Source organism: Poeciliopsis prolifica, unplaced genomic scaffold (assembly GCF_027474105.1).
Source record: "Poeciliopsis prolifica strain line A6 unplaced genomic scaffold, Auburn_PproV2 SCAFFOLD041, whole genome shotgun sequence".
NCBI classification, from domain to species: domain Eukaryota; kingdom Metazoa; phylum Chordata; class Actinopteri; order Cyprinodontiformes; family Poeciliidae; genus Poeciliopsis; species Poeciliopsis prolifica.
The window spans coordinates 5,063,659-5,079,524 of record NW_026562416.1 but is presented as its reverse complement, the minus strand read 5'-3'; the positions used below and the strand labels follow the sequence as shown (position 1 = coordinate 5,079,524).

The 15,866-nt window shown below is 38.1% G+C and overlaps 1 protein-coding gene across 1 annotated transcript; it reads left to right on the top strand.

Moving 5' to 3' along the window:
- Nucleotides 1-455: 455 nt before the first annotated feature.
- On the top strand, nt 456-15,583 carry LOC129375961 (zinc fingers and homeoboxes protein 1-like). Its single transcript, XM_055055355.1, has 8 exons — nt 456-763; nt 3,649-4,119; nt 5,420-6,037; nt 7,722-7,848; nt 9,800-11,065; nt 11,169-11,300; nt 12,002-12,420; nt 13,505-15,583. Exons 2-7 carry the CDS (start codon nt 3,755-3,757, stop codon nt 12,410-12,412), a joined length of 2,919 nt encoding a protein of 972 aa, XP_054911330.1. The 5' UTR covers nt 456-763; nt 3,649-3,754; the 3' UTR covers nt 12,413-12,420; nt 13,505-15,583.
- The last annotated feature ends 283 nt before the right edge of the window (nt 15,584-15,866 follow it).

The window sequence follows — 15,866 nt, the reverse complement described above, 5'->3', positions numbered from 1 at the left end:
ATGATCACTTCTTTATATTCCAGTAAAAAGAGGACTGTTACTTCTTTCTTGGAGCATGAAATAGTTCAAAAACCAGAAGAATAGCTTGGAGCTTAGAATAAGTAACTCGTGTAAAAAAATATTTAGTTTTATAATCTACACTTTATTTTATATATATAGGTGAATTAACAAACTATTTGATAATACATCATATTATATTTCTGCCAAAATAATAATAATTCAAAGTCCATTTAAAAAAAAATACGTAAACATTAGTCATTGAGATCTTTTGATGAAAACAGAATTTTTGTATTATACAAATTTAATATTTTTGCAAAAAGAAAAAAATGAAAATACTTATTACTCCTACCTGGTACACCGTTTTGAAGGAGAAATTTGTTTTACTTTAGTGACTTTTACTATGACTTTTATTGTGACATCTTCCAACCGGATGCAGTTGTCAGTTCTTGCTAGCTTTCATTAGCAGTACAAAATAAATTGTTCGTATTCGGTAAACTAGCGGTGCTTTTTTTATATAAAAATGTCCTTCCCATGAGCAGAATAACAGAGCAAGCAATGCGTTGTATAGCGGCGCCATTGAAACCCGCAGATGGGCGGTGGTGAGCTCAAGCCCGGATGTTAGAGCGGCTCTGTGACGGGCTGAAGCAGATGGGATCCATGGTGAATTTGGGTAAAAGGCGGAAGACTGCGTATCAACAGGGCGAAACAGAGATGCTACACAGCTACAACCGCTAGTCAGCTAACTGTTTGTTCCAGCATGCAGGTAAGCGGAAACCGACAAGGCAGGTAAACATGCAGCTGGCAGGTGGGTGTTGGTGGTGGCTATATTACCCACTGCCACTCATGTGGACTGGGCTCAGTGTCACAGAAAGGGGGGGATAGCTAACGTTAGCAATGGGGATGTTGTCGTTCCTCTGGGTGTTTCAGGCAGAAAGCTAGCTGTGGAGACATGGGACATTAAAGCTGAGTGTGTCTGTTACTATGACTGCATGGTCGTCAGGGTTGACACCACCAACGCATAAAGTATTACATTTAGTCAGAGGTGGGCAGCTTACCCTAAAATTAAACTCAAGAATGGCACTACTCCAACATATTTGTACTTAAGTAAAAGTTTAAAAAGTACTTCACAGAAGGGTTATTATTTTATTATGATCAGAACATCTAAAATAATCAGAAAAGTTATGCAATCAGAAAGCGATAATTATGTGCAAATTCTGGTATTTAAAAGACAAAAATATTACATTTAATTACAAAACAACACATTTCAAAATCAAATATTTTGTAATGTTTTGGTTAATGAAGCAAATAAGTACAGTAGAAAATGTGTATGTATATATATATATTAGAACAAGATAAGGTATTTTTAGTGACAATATATAGTGTTTACTGTTTCTTTTTGATTTTCAAATGGCCCAAGATCCTTAGCACATAGTAAATAACATGAGAAGGTAACTTTATTTGAAACGGTGTGCGCAAGACTGACATATAAGGTATGACATATAACATGACATATAACATGAGTCTTCATGAATGTTTGACTGTTGTCATGATGTATCACTTGGTGAATAATTACGTTTTAATGTAAAGTTGCATCAAAAGTTGCGTTATAAGTGCATCAACAATGTCAGCTTAGCATTATTTGATAAATGACATTTTTATGCAATGTTGCACTAAAACTTGCATAAATGTCCATTACAGGAATCAGCTTTGCATTTAAACATGTCATTATTTACCAAATGACACTTCATGACAACAGTCACAAACATTCATGAAGACTCTTTAATGTGGATTGTCATGTTCGCAACAGTCTTGCGCACACAGCTTGTGAGAAAACAAGACGTCTCACTTTAGAATAAACTGTAGGGATGTTTCTGTGTCTCATGCAATTTTGGTTGAAACATGTTTGTTCTTCATTCAGTAAGGATACTCCCAGTGGGTACAGTAACTAGACGTTTCAGTCAAGTATGAGTAGTTATGTACTGTATCTTAATGTTTCCTAAAAAGTTACTCAAGTAAATGTAATTAGTTTCTGTCAATGTAATTAATGTAATTAATTTTCAAGTACATTTAATTAATTAATATAAGGAAGTAGACATTTGCTAACTATTAACTTCATACTTTAACATACAACTGAGTGCTGTCAAACCATTTAGTAAAAGTCCTTATGTCTTCAAGAATTGTGTTTATATTAATGTGATGAATTACTATTGCAACAGACAGAAATTCAGTCAAAAATTTAAGTCATTTCACCTAATCTGCATAGCAAAACTGGCCCAGTTCTTATTATGTTTTCGGATTTCTTTCATTTATTATACATATTATATAATAATGCAACTGTCATTGTAATAACTGTATGTAATGTTACAATCCCAAAGGACTGCAGATATTTTAAATGTTTCAAGTATTATACATTTACACTCTGCATTTTGGATACACTCTTATTGCCCTTAATGCTCACATTGGATGTTTATTTTTAGTGGCTGAGAAACTAATGGTGAGGGAGGCTGGTGGAAATATTGTGTAATGGTGAAGAAGAAAACAGACATCAATCATGATCAATGTTGTCCTTGTCTCATTGCAGTTACATATTTTCCTGATTCTTTCAGCCCTATTACACAACACAAACACAACTTTCCAGAACTTTAAGAAAGTACATATTATATGTGCGTCAGCATTCTGGTTCCATAATAAAGTATGATTGGAAAAGCAGCCAGCATCCAAAGAGAAACTAGAGATGTACTCTAGTGTGTGTTCTCCAGAGAATGTTGAGCTTCACTGTAATACTAAAATTTCCAAAAGTCTTCCAAAATTTCCAAATCCAGTACTCCTATTTCATTCAACTTTCCTTCCTGTTATCTACTGAAAGACTTACAGCTGGTAGAACCACAGAGAAGGTTTATAGGCTTATCAGTGCCAATTTTCATAATTTCGGGAGATCAGTGATCGGCCGATTTTTACATGTGAAGCTAATCTTATCCACCGATGTTATCAAATTTGGCAAAGGTTTAAAAACCAACTCTGGTCTTTTTTTTTCTCCCATGAGAGTTTGACTGACAAACCAGCCGACCACATCACGTCTGCAATGGGATGGCAGTTAACAATAGTGACCCCATTATTGCCAATTCAGCAACTTTCTTTATTTATTGAACAACATTTCGGACAAAAAATGGTATCGGCCAAAATCGGAATCAATAAGTCAGGCTTTTTAAAAAATCAGTGATCGGCCATAAAACTGCAATCAGTGCACCCCTATTCAGAAACTACAATTATCTTTTAATATTGTCCCTATTGCTTCATTTATTTTTAAACTTGTCATTTTGCTTCAAATAGCTAACCCTGAGCTTTAGTAACTCAGTAACCACTTACACACTGAAGAGTTTTCTGGTTAGCCCACCCTGGCATGCGTTTTGTTCTCAGATCGGATTAAGAATGAGATTTTTTAGTTTTCAATCAGAAGTGGCTGATCACAAATAATAAAACCTGAAACTGTTTAGTAAACAGTACAAAATTATTCCTGTTATCATGACAACAGTAGAGCTGCTAAATGTCAGAAAAACCTGTAAATTGCACTGCTATTTACAGATTTAAAATGACTTCAGTTTCGCTTTCTTCTAAGATTACAACATAACATGCTTTCTTTTCCCCCAGGAGTCAAAAATAACTGATAAATTTCAACTGCCAGCATCCTTGCATAAGGAACCATAACAGGACAGCTCACACCATCTTCTATACTCTGCTAAGCTGACCACAAAGGATGGCGAGCAGGAGGAAATCAACCACCCCCTGTATGGTTCCTCCTCAAGAAGCCATAGACTCAGATCAGGAGGTGGAGGACGTTATGGACATCACAGACCCTGAGGATAGCAACAAAGTGGCTGCAGTTTATTCTGAGGTTCCTGGTCTGTCGGAGGATCAAGCTGAGGATGCTGATGTTGGGCAGGATGTCGGGTCAGATCCGTACTTGGAATTGAACACAGCTGAAGGGGGATACGAGTGCAAGTACTGCAGCTTCCAGACTTCAGAGCTGAACCTGTTCACCATGCATGTGGACACAGAGCACCCCGATGTCGTCATTAATGCCTCCTATGTGTGTGTGGAGTGTGACTACCACACCAAAAGGTAAAATGATCACTCTCTTGTCAGTGTTGGACACTAGTTTCATATATTTGTAGACATTGTGCTTCTTCATAAATATGAAGTCTTATTGGGCTATAGTCAACAGTTTTCTCATGTCAAGTGCCTTGCAAGAGTATTCACAAATTCCTATGAGCAGATTTTATGTAGTAGAAAAACACAAGTCACAACAATGATTTACGGTTTTTAAATTTTTTTTACAACTAAAAGTCTGAAAAGCTTTGCTTGCAATATTCTACATTCAATACAATGCAGTGTTTAAAAGTCTGAAACCGTTTGGGATTTCCTTGTATAATTTTCCAGGTCTCTGTTAAGTAAGCAAATTGAACAGGAAAAAAAAAAAATGCTTTTTCCAGAACCCCCTTCTTTCATCATATGACAAAGTCTAACAGTGAATAAATGTTTTTTCACATATTATGTCTGTAGTCATAGAATGTAAGATAGACTTGTGGTTTTTAAACTGGATCTTAAATTCCACCAAAGCATTGAAACTTAATTTTTTTAGGAATTAGCAATACAATAAATACTCCCTTCTTTACCTGTCAGCTCCAAAAGTTAGAGGTTTTGTAATGCAGCTGATCTCGGTCAGTAAAAATGCCACAAAACCAGATCAGAAGCAAATTTTACAGGGCCTGTTTAATTATGTGAGGAACATTCACGCAACAAAATCCTACTAATAATTTTAATAATGTGTATTTATATAGACAGGTTATAAAACATACAGAAAACAACTGGAAATTCTGGAAATGTTTGACATTTAAAAGAGAAAAAATACGCACAGAGAAAATACTTTGGAATTACAACAGCAAGTCTTACAAAGTTTGTCTCCATCAGCTTCGCATATTCAGAGACAGACATTTTTGTCCTTCAACACCAAGTGTTACAAGAGTCGCTCTATTTGATTTGTTTGTACTTTGACTGTACCATTTATAACACATAAAGGTAAATGTTTGAATTTATTTAGAGACTAAAGATTGCTGAAGTCAAACACACCACACTTTTCTGATTTTTATTTGGAACTTTAGAAACTATGTTTTATTTATTTATTTTTCATTGCATCTTTATGCACTAGTTTCTGGTGTTTTATCTCATAACATCCTATTAAAATACACTGGAAATAGTTATTGTAACGGGGAAAAATAAAAAAGGGTGTGAATACCTTCTCAAGGTACTGAATATCATTGTGGTATTTTCACCATAGTTTCAAGGAAATTATAAATATACAAAACTGGACTACAGTTGGATGTTATGTTTCTGTTATGTGTCAATGCTCTTTTGTGTTTAGCTATGACACACTTCAGGCCCACAATGCTCGGCTGCACCCAGGCGAGGACAACTTCACGCGGACGATGGTGAAGCGAAACAACGAGACCATCTTCCAGCAGACGGTCAATGATCTCACCTTCGATGGCAGTTTTGTCAAAGTGGAGGAAGACGAGGCGGAGGAAATATCCCGCAAAGCCATCCCTCTCAGCAAAACTCCCATCATGAGAATCAAAAGCAGACCGGAGCCTAAAAAGTTCACCACAGCTCATAAGCTGGCAGTTGACGACGTCATAAAAGTAGAGAGCGATGATGAATACGACGACAGTCAGGAGCCGCCCACTCTGTCCCCAGCTCCGACTCCTGCTGCGTCCACCCCGCGTCTCATCCCCGTCTCCACACCGGTGCAGGTTCAGACCATCCCTCAGAGCATCATGGTGAACAGCCCCAACATGCTGCAGATTAAAGGGGGCTCTGCAGCAGGCAGCTCTGTTCTGCCCCCGGGGACTTTGGCCCAGGTTCTGTCTGCCTTGCAGAACCAGCAGAGCACCCAGACCCAGCTCCTGATCCCCATCAGCAGCATCCCCACCTACAACAGCGCCATGGACAACAACGTCCTGCTGGTCAGCGCTTACAACAGGTAAATCCTCCTCATGCTTTCATCGTCTTTCTCAAAGTGTCTCACTTGCTGTTGTTTTCTTCCAAAAGTGAAAACGACACCAGTGGCATCTTTTTCGTGACTGGTGTGTTGTGAAAAAAGTGTTTCCATTGCTGTTTTGCGGAACACACCAATTTCAATACAGCTGAAAAACGACCTCATTCTAACATGAAAGTTATTGGAGGAAAAAAAGTAATTGCCGTGTTTCCATTTAGCATATTTATTTTCTCAATTCCAGTATAATTATATGGACAAACACCCACTGTGTCACAATGGTCAAAACAAAGAAACTCACGGAAAATAACTGTTATAAACAGTGCATGGGTCACTTTCTGTTCTTAAGATATTTAAATTCAGAGTTTCAAACTGAGTCATCATGAAAGTGTCAACAGTATTCTTTGAAACTGATAAAGTTTGCTTTTCGCAAACTATTATACTTCAGTCTGATGTTTGTTTCATCAGTATTTCATAAGTTATCAAAGCTTTTATTAACAAGTGCTTTAAGCCTTTTATCACTGTCCACTTATCTGATCCTGGCACACTGACCCATTTTTTTCTTCATCAATGCTTTCAGGTTGTTTCTTTTTATTTGTTTTCTAACTGTTTGAAGGTTGACCAGAGATTCATTGTTGTGTCCTGACTGAAAACATCTTTTCTGTTCGAGAATCTGCCTGCTTATGACTCATGAAATTGCAGTATTATTATTAAATACTCCAGTGATAATATTGAGTAGGTTTATCCTGCATTCTCATCTCTACTGACTGTCTTTTCTGTCATCATAGTTTTTTCCCTGGGTGTTACAAAGTTATTGTCAGTTACGGACACAAGACAGTAAAAATCTCTCCAAGTACCTAAGCGTATTGTAGGAAACCAAAGTTTGTTCTATAAAAGTTTTAGCATCTATAAAATAATGAATTCAAGCTGATTTTTCAGCACATTTTGGAAAGACATTTGTGATTTTATATATTGTGCAACTTTAGTTACTTTTCCTTTTGACCTCCTTCACCCTGGAAAATGTAATGCTCCTCAACCATTTTGCCCTGTTTGCTGTTGGGGACATTTTGATCTTGTTTTCTCTATGGCAGTGTTTTTATGGAAAATTGTGAGTGAGTCCACTCCCTTCGACAAGAGGCAACCTCACATGTGAATGGTCTCTAGTTGGTTCACTGTCGGCCTGACACAAAACTCATGGGAGCATTCACCTTCTGTTCTCCTGGCATGTTTACAGTAGCCTGAAACATGCTTCACTAACTTTCATTGCCATTTAGTAATTGCATTTAATCTAACAATTTTTATAGCAGCATAAATTTCATGAGACCCGACACAATAAAAACACTAAAGTTTGTGAAAATTTTAATTGCTGTCAGATTTAAAACTTTTTTCTCCACAATTCAATTTCTGCGTTATTGGAAAGTGAACCTGCTGTATGAAAAATAAACCAACTACCTTTGGTGTTTTTAAAGGATTAAATGTTTTCATCTCATATTTTTATCATTAGAATCAGACATTCAGTGTCGTATATCGCAGCACTTTACAGAAACAGAGCACATTTAAGTAGTATTCAAACGGTGGCAAAGGGAAAACACTGTAAATTCTTTCCCATATCTTCCCATCTATATGACAAAAAATGTTTTTTTAAATTTTTTTAATTTGGTTTATTTCACAGATTTCCGTATCCTTCGGCATCAGAAATCATCGGCTTGTCGACACAGACAAAGTTCAGTGAGGAGCAGATCAAAGTCTGGTTTTCTGCCCAAAGGCTCAAACATGGAGTCAGCTGGACACCAGAGGAGGTCAGTGCTCCAGCCAAGCAGTTCACATTTCTTGCTCCAGTTTTACATGTTACTGTGTTGCTAATATGATAACACAAACCAATTGCTTTCATTTTGAAATGGTCTTTAGCGCTGTCAAAGAACATAGTTCAGCATTACGGCCTGATGATGTAGAGACAAGGGTGGATTTTATTGTAAGTGCAAATGAAACAGAATGTGTTTGATTAACTCTCAGCACTCTGGAGCAAGCTGCCTGGCAGACCCAGAGGTTTTTTTTTAAAGTAATTTCTGTTGATTTGCTGGGAAGCAGTGATGACTTTATTGATTGTATGACCTCATTTATGCGGTGCTTGAGTTTTATTGCTCTTTATCTCATCTCCTTCCAGCTGTAATTTGTTGTGGCTATTGGGTAATTTAGACCTACGACACATTATTTAAATAATTTGCTGTGGGAATTTTGGCTGTTTGCATTTAGTGTGTGTCAAAAAAAAAGTGAGAAAGTACATTCACCTCTTAATTTAGTTTAGCGGGAAACACGTTTCTTAATGCCCCTTTTTGTTTTCATCTCTACAATGCTTTTTTGAAATATTTGGAAAGACATCAGTTTATCCCAAGTATTTTATTATCACTGGTTCTTAGTCTTGCAGTACTGACACCACTCTGGTTAAAGTGTTCAATGACATCTGCGTAAATACGGACTGAGGAAGAACCACGTTGCTGGTTCTGTTGGACCTCAGTGCAGCATTCCTGCAGTCCTGCATTCCATTAATGTGACACTTACGTAAGAGTGCCGGGAAGAGAGCCACAAGATGTCTTGTTTGCAAAGAGTCACAAGCCTTGTAGGGGACTCGGCCAATATCTGTTAAAAGCTGCAAAAACCCCAGGGTCAAAATTTAACTCCGGACATCAATGATAATATAGTCGAAGCTACAATGGCATGGAGGAGATCAAAGCATGGTCATGTGGTGGAATGGCCCAGACAAAGTTCAAACCCCGACTTAAAGCATCAGCTTTAAGCTTCAGATATTCTCTGTCCCGTCTGATGTGGATTTGCTGTAGTTTAAAATGCAGCTGCTCAGTCCTGCAAACCAAGCAGTCTCTCCCTTTCTGCAGACTTTTTCACTATTATTCCATTCGCCTCTTGTATAGCTGAAACAAATAAACATATGCATTGTGATCAATTATTGAAATAATCATAAAATAATTTTAATTATCATAAAATAAAGTATGTGCAAGGTACACAAACTTTCCTAATTGCATGCAAATAGGATGCCAGTCCACAGACTCGAAAATATACCAATAGTGGAAAAACAAGATATTGAGATAATTAAGCCAAAATTGTACAAAAAATACACATCTTGCATAAAAAACTGCAAAAAATTATAATTGCCAATTCAGTTCTACAGCATATTGATGGAAAGGGGAAGCTTTGTCTGGAATAAATATAAACCATCATTCCTTGTCGTTTTCACGAGTAGTAACATCTGGCATTGACTCGTATGATGCGTTAATAGTTTTTCCAATGCTGTTTTGTGAAATACATCCATGTCAATATGACTGAAAATTACATTATTCTACCGTAATTCTTTTTTTCAAGTTTTTTTTTAAAGTTGCGTTTCCTTTGAGAGAAAAACTACAACTTGCACTGACCACTCCAGATTGTCCTAGTGAGGAAGAACTCTTAGTTTCTTGGTTTGCAAAGTCAGTAGAAATACTGAAGAGACTTCCAAAAAGTTAAAGGAATTCAAGGGCTGGTATTGATTTTGAAAGGCATTTTGTGAGAAGAGGTGAAATTGTTTAAATCTAGCAACCACTTGTGTATCTCAGTCTGCTGACGGGTCAACTTCAACCTCAGTAAAGTTGACAAGTTGACATGATGCAAAGCAAGAAGGAAAAGCTTCTGTTGCCTGGAGAGGGTAAAAAAGATATCCATGACATAAAATAATCTTTTTATGTCCCCTCTTCTATGCAGGTGGAGGAGGCGAGGAGAAAGAAGTTTAACGGCACAGTTCAGACAGTTCCCCAGACCATCACTGTCATCCCCGCAAACATCGGCGCAGCTACAAACGGACTGCAGTCCATCTTTCAGACCTGTCAGATTGTTGGACAGCCAGGTCTTGTCCTCACTCAGGTGGCCAGCAGTGGGAGCACTGTCCCCGTAGCGTCTCCCATCACTTTGACTGTCGCCGGGGTGCCTGGAAACCAGCCCAAAGCAGCCGAAGCTTCAGCCCCTGAATCCAACGCAGAGGTTTCAGCTTCGTCTGCGAGCACATCGCTCAGTTTGGATGCAACAGCTACCAAACCGAAGAAGTCCAAAGAACAGCTGGCAGAGCTAAAAGCCAGCTACAGCAGGAGGCAGTTTGCCACGGAGGAGGAGATCTCAAGGCTTATGGAGGTTACCAAACTCTCCAAAAGGGCAATAAAGAAGTGGTTCAGCGACACACGTTACAACCAGAGGAACTCAAGGGATCACCATAGCTTGCTGCTGAGTGAAACTTCATCCAGCAGGGCAGCATTCTCAGGAGCAGGCAGAGCAGGGAGGAGCAGCAGCACCAGCTTTACTGAAAACATCAGCGGTGAAACACTGTCAGACTTCACCACCGCCGCAGTCAATGCACCCACAACCACCTCTGCCACCACCATCGTTATAGACTCTAGCGACGATGCCAGTGACTCTTCGCCCACCACCGCCATCGCTCCCGGTTCTTCTGGGTCAACCGGCGAACCACGTGTCAAATTCCGCCACGCCTTTCCCGACTTTACGCCACAGAGATTTAAGGAAAAAACTACAGAGCAGTTGCACGTCCTGGAGGCCAGCTTCCAGAAATCAGACATGCCTTCAGACGAGGAGCTGAGCCGGCTGCGTGCGGAAACCAAGCTGACGAGACGGGAGGTGGACGCCTGGTTCACAGAACGACGGAAAACACCTTTGGCAGCGCTGTTAAAAGACAGCGATACTGAGATTGAGGAAAAGGTGAAATCCATGACGCCTGTAGGATCTGAGGAGACACAGACCACCGGCCATGTTGGGAGGAAAATCCTGAAGAAGACCCCAGCGCAGCTTCATATTTTGAAGAAAGCCTTTGTTCACTCACAGTGGCCAACTTCTGAGGAGTACGATCAGATGGCGACGAAGACTGGCCTGCCACGGACCTACATCGTCAACTGGTTTGGAGACACACGTTACGCCTGCAAAAACAGCAACTTGAAGTGGTACTACCTGTACCAGAGTGGCAAGGTACACAAACTTTCCTAATTGCTTGCAACTAGGATGCCAGCTTTACAATATTGGTAGTTTGTTCAGGCTCCTGAAGTCTTATCTGCTGTTTTGTGGCGTTAAGGTGGACGAGGCATTGAATGGTGCAGGAAAAGGCCAGAAAAAGTCCAGGAAGCGGTTTCGTGGTTGGTCCAGGAGGACACGCCGGCCGTACCCTTGCAAGCGTTCTCCACAAGGTGGCGTAGGAGTCATCAAGGTCTGTGCTTAAACTTTGGATTACATCAACCTTTTGTTGCGATGATCAAATTTTGTAGCATAGCAGCTCTGGTTTTATTACAGTGTGTAAATTTAAGATTTTATGTGGAGATGAAAAGGCTGGTGACCCAAATCAAATTATCGTTGATTAGCCAGTTCAAACTGAATGATCCGTAAACATTTTATCAGGTTGATTCTGATAACGAGTAAAGCAAAAGTAAAGAGATCTATTTTTATTGTCAGAAGGATGTTTTGAGGGCAGAAAAAGAGCAAAAGGCTAAAGAATTTGTTGAAGGAAACTACTTCTGTTCTGACGACTGGAATATTTGGAGATGATGATGCAAAGAAGAGTTCTTCATGTAATCAAGAAAATTATGGAGAATCCTGAGCATCCTCTAAATGAGAATGTTATACAACAAGTGTCTTCGATCAGAGGCTTTTCTAGACCTCTGTAATACAGCCTGCTGTCAACTATCAAATGTTGACAGTTTATAGTAGAAATGCTACAAAAATAGTTTAAATTGTGATTGTTGCATCTCAACTAAGGTATCAATTCTGGATCAAAACAAATTGGTGGAATCCTTGCTCTTATTGAGCATTTATTTTGCCAACATATTTATTTGAAGCAAGAATTAATTGTACTGTCACTGGAGTTAGTGGATGAACATCGCTGTAACTTCTCTCTCTGTGCTTTTTCTACAGGTGAAGTCTGGAAAGATGTTTCTTAAGGATTACTACCTCAAGCACAGAGCTCTGAACGAAAGAGACCTGGACGATCTGGTGACAAAGTCCAAAATGAGCTATGAGCAGGTGAGAGACTGGTTCTCTGAGACCACCAGGAAGGCAGAGGAGGGAAAGGAGCCATTCAGCGATGAGGAGGCAGAGGAGGATGGCGAAGAGGAGGAAGAAGAGGACGAGGCGGCAACAGCTGAGTGTAGAGACAGTGAAGGAGAAATGGAAGCAAAAGAACAAGGAGAGGTGGCATCAAATGATGAGTGCATAAGGGAAGAAAAGGAGAAGGACCCCAATCAGGAAGAGGAGGAGGAGGATGCTGTTCAGGAGGAATCTGAAGGTGTCAGCCATTCACAGCCTCAGACTGAGGAGCAGACATGAGCCAGCAGGTGGGCTTGTTTCTTTTTTGATTCTTGTGCTTTGCTGAAACACCAACCTGTAAAAGCAGGTTGGGTTATTTTTAGACATTTACTCACACCCACTCATTATTGGTGCTCAGAATGGTTTGTTTGGACAGGTTTTTCCCCCTAAGATGGAGTGATTATACAACTGCTATCATTTAAAAAAAAAAAAAGAATTGGATGCACACATGAGAGAAGAGACTGTGAAGTCTAGATTAAGTTTCATAGTTTTAAGTTTGTGCTGGGTCATTCTTACAACAAAGCCAGTAGTTCTGTTTCATTTTTTGACAGAAACTTCCTGAAAAATATTTCTTCTGCCATCTCCATGCACCGTTTAGCATTGTGTTAGGAGGTTAAGGAGTTTTACTGCACTGTTTGTTGTGTCACCATAATGTTATTAGATGTTTTTTTTGTGGTGGGGAGCACATTTACATCAATCATTGTGCAATTTCATCTAAAACTATACAGTGCTTCCGAATATAAAAGTATTGGCAAGTCTTTGCAAGCTTACACTCAATTTTCAGTCTTTCTTGAATTATACTTACAAGTCAGGCAATCAAGTGAGACAACAGATGCTGGCAAGAAGAGTGGTCAAATTTTCATCCAAAATGCCAGAAGTTTAGTGATTGGCAGTTTTAAGGGAACCTGAATTAATTGTAATGACAGTGCATACATTTTTCAATAATTTTTGCTTTTGAGAAAATTCAAATTTCAAAGCCCAGTTCTTGTTTATAAAAGTAATTAATGTTTTTGTTCATTAGAAAAATGATCAAATCATAATTAAAAAAATTTAAATGAATGACATCCATTCCCATAATAACTGCAGGTACATTTAATGTCCTCTAGGTGTTTTACAGTAAATATTAACATTATTTGATTCAAGAAATGGCAAAAACAAAAAAAAAAAATATGTTGAAAAACATAACCATGCCACTTACTTTAAACATACAATGACAGAAATGATAATGGTGTAGCTCTTAAAGTATACTTATTACATTATAACCTGTTGTATGAATTTCACAGTTCACAATATTGTACATTTATAAAGTTACTGTGCATATTTCTTCTCCAGATTCAGCATTGCTGCCCCCACTTTGGAGCCAACACATAAGATGATCCATATTAGTGTTTCTCAGCTGGCGAGTCGGGCCCCACAGACGGCCACAGAAAGCTCAGACAGATCATGCCACATCAAATAATGCTACATGATTGAGGTTTGTGCCTTGAAATTAAGATGGGGTAATAATGCAGCTGAAAAATTACTGAATCGGAGGTGATGCAGGACTCACACCCTGCGTGGATTTTGTTTCTTCTGGGTGATGGACAGTGGGGACCAAGTGGATGCACAAAGCAAAGCCTTTCACCAAACAATATGTACGCAAGTTCCTTTGCTGCCGTCTTATAAGGAATGGGACTATTTAGGACCTTTAGGTCCATTTTTCTTATAAAAGAAACTTTGTATAAAGAAAAAAAAGACATCCAAAACATTTCTACTTATGTGAGACCTTGCATGGTTTGTCTCTTTTTGTGAATCATGAACATTTTTCTCAAGGAAACTTTTTTTGCTCAAACCCAGTAGACATTCTTTTTTTGCCTCGCAGGAAAAGCAGTTTTTAAAACTTGAGCTTTCTGTGAATTAAAAATGCAATTTAGTGCCATTGAGTTCAGTTTTTTTTTTTTTTTAATTAAGAAAATTTACCACTGGAACAATTTTCAATATCAGTGTTTTAACCATTTTGTATTGTTTTTCCCCAAATCAGTTTACAGTCCTAAAACAATATTTGTAATAACTGGATCAATTATACTGTTTTAAAAATTATACAGACTGGGATTGGGGTCCATTCAGTTTCAGTTAAATTTGATTTCTCTGAAACAAATAGAGGAGGTGTGGTGTAATCCCGCCAGAGCCAAAATCCTGCACCACAAATGTGTTCAGCATTAGAAATGCAGTAAATTCCCAACTCTGAAAACCCAACTACTATAAAAACAGACTGATTAAGAATTTAAACAACATTGAAATGTGTTGCTCGTAAAGGGATAATTGTGAACTTTATTGGGTTCACTTCACAGGTTGTGATCAGTAAATAACACTTGGGTGAAAGAGTTTTCCAGTCAACATTTTGTCAGATTAAGTGAAATTCTGCCACTTACAACACCAACAACACCCATTACAAAAATGTCTTAGGAGCAATGTTATGGGCGGGATTACATGGTAGAACTTTACTTATTTTGATGCCTCATGGAGAGGGACAAAGATCTGAGCACTACTGCAGCTGTTGTAGAAATAGATGGAATAATGTTTGGGTCTGCTAATAGTATTTGCTTGTGGTTACAAGTGTCGCTGAATTCTCTTTGTAGACTCGAGTCACATCACTGAGTCAAATTAAGAAAATTTCACTTGACACAAATTAACTTCAGCAAGGTGTGACTTTAAATAGACTACCTTTTTATGTAAATAATTATAGTATAATTTACATAAACTATTCCAAAACTACAAATTAAGCAAGACAACAAGGTACTACAAAGTTGAATAGGAGAAATTTTAATAAGTAGTAAATAAAGTGTCATCACTGTTATTTTAAATACTAAAAGTCATGAAAATGCAAATAGCTTTGTCCTGATTTGCAATAATTTAGTGTTTTTTCTTGGTTCTACTCTGGCAAGCTGTTGGCTGGAAATCAGATCTGTTTTGTTAAACTAAGATCAGTTGGAAAATTAACTACTGCAAGTAAAATGGCAATTAGACACAATTTCTCAACAGAATCCCTCTAAAGTAAACCATTCCTTGACTTACATTTAAGGACAAAGTGCCTAATTTGACAACCTTCAGTTTATAAACTTATTTGTGAATTCTGAAACTGTAATGTCATTGAATTTACTTGCAAAAAATCTGTACTGGCTTTTATGAATTCTGCCTACGTTTTCTAGCCAATTTTCTTATAGACACCTATGAATTATTGGAAAAACCAGGAAAAATGTATTTTTAAATATTTGTAAAACGTGTTGATCGTTTCTTGGAGAAAATTATGCTAAAAGCATTAAAAAAAGAAATCGGTTAGAATCCTGATGTAATATATTGACTGCCTCCACAGTTTTGTAGCATTCTTAAACAAACCCAAATAATGTTTTGAATAAAAAAAAAAGGGTTCAATTTCTGTTCCACATTCAGAATACAATACAGTTTGCTCTTCAGGAAACAAGCAACATTACCTCAGTCAGTTAAGCTACACACTCAGTAAGATTGTGACATTTAGTAATATTCACACAATGGTTTTTCTTTAACTCAATACTGTATGCATGATAATGAGTACATAGTAATGATGTCTTTCAGAAGGCGTTTCTCTATTATGTCTTTGCCACCAAAGTAAATGAATAACTTTAGAAAACAATGGACAGTTTAGTGTTTTTATCGACTCAGATACGGGTGAACTAGT

Bases quoted from the DNA above. Each gene is read 5' to 3' on its own strand.
- LOC129375961 (XM_055055355.1), top strand. From the start codon at position 3,755: ATGGCGAGCAGGAGGAAATCAACCACCCCCTGTATGGTTCCTCCTCAA. The intron at 4,120-5,419 runs GTAAAATGATCA...TTTTGTGTTTAG, and splicing joins TGTGACTACCACACCAAAAG to CTATGACACACTTCAGGCCC. The intron at 11,066-11,168 runs GTACACAAACTT...TGTGGCGTTAAG, and splicing joins ACCTGTACCAGAGTGGCAAG to GTGGACGAGGCATTGAATGG.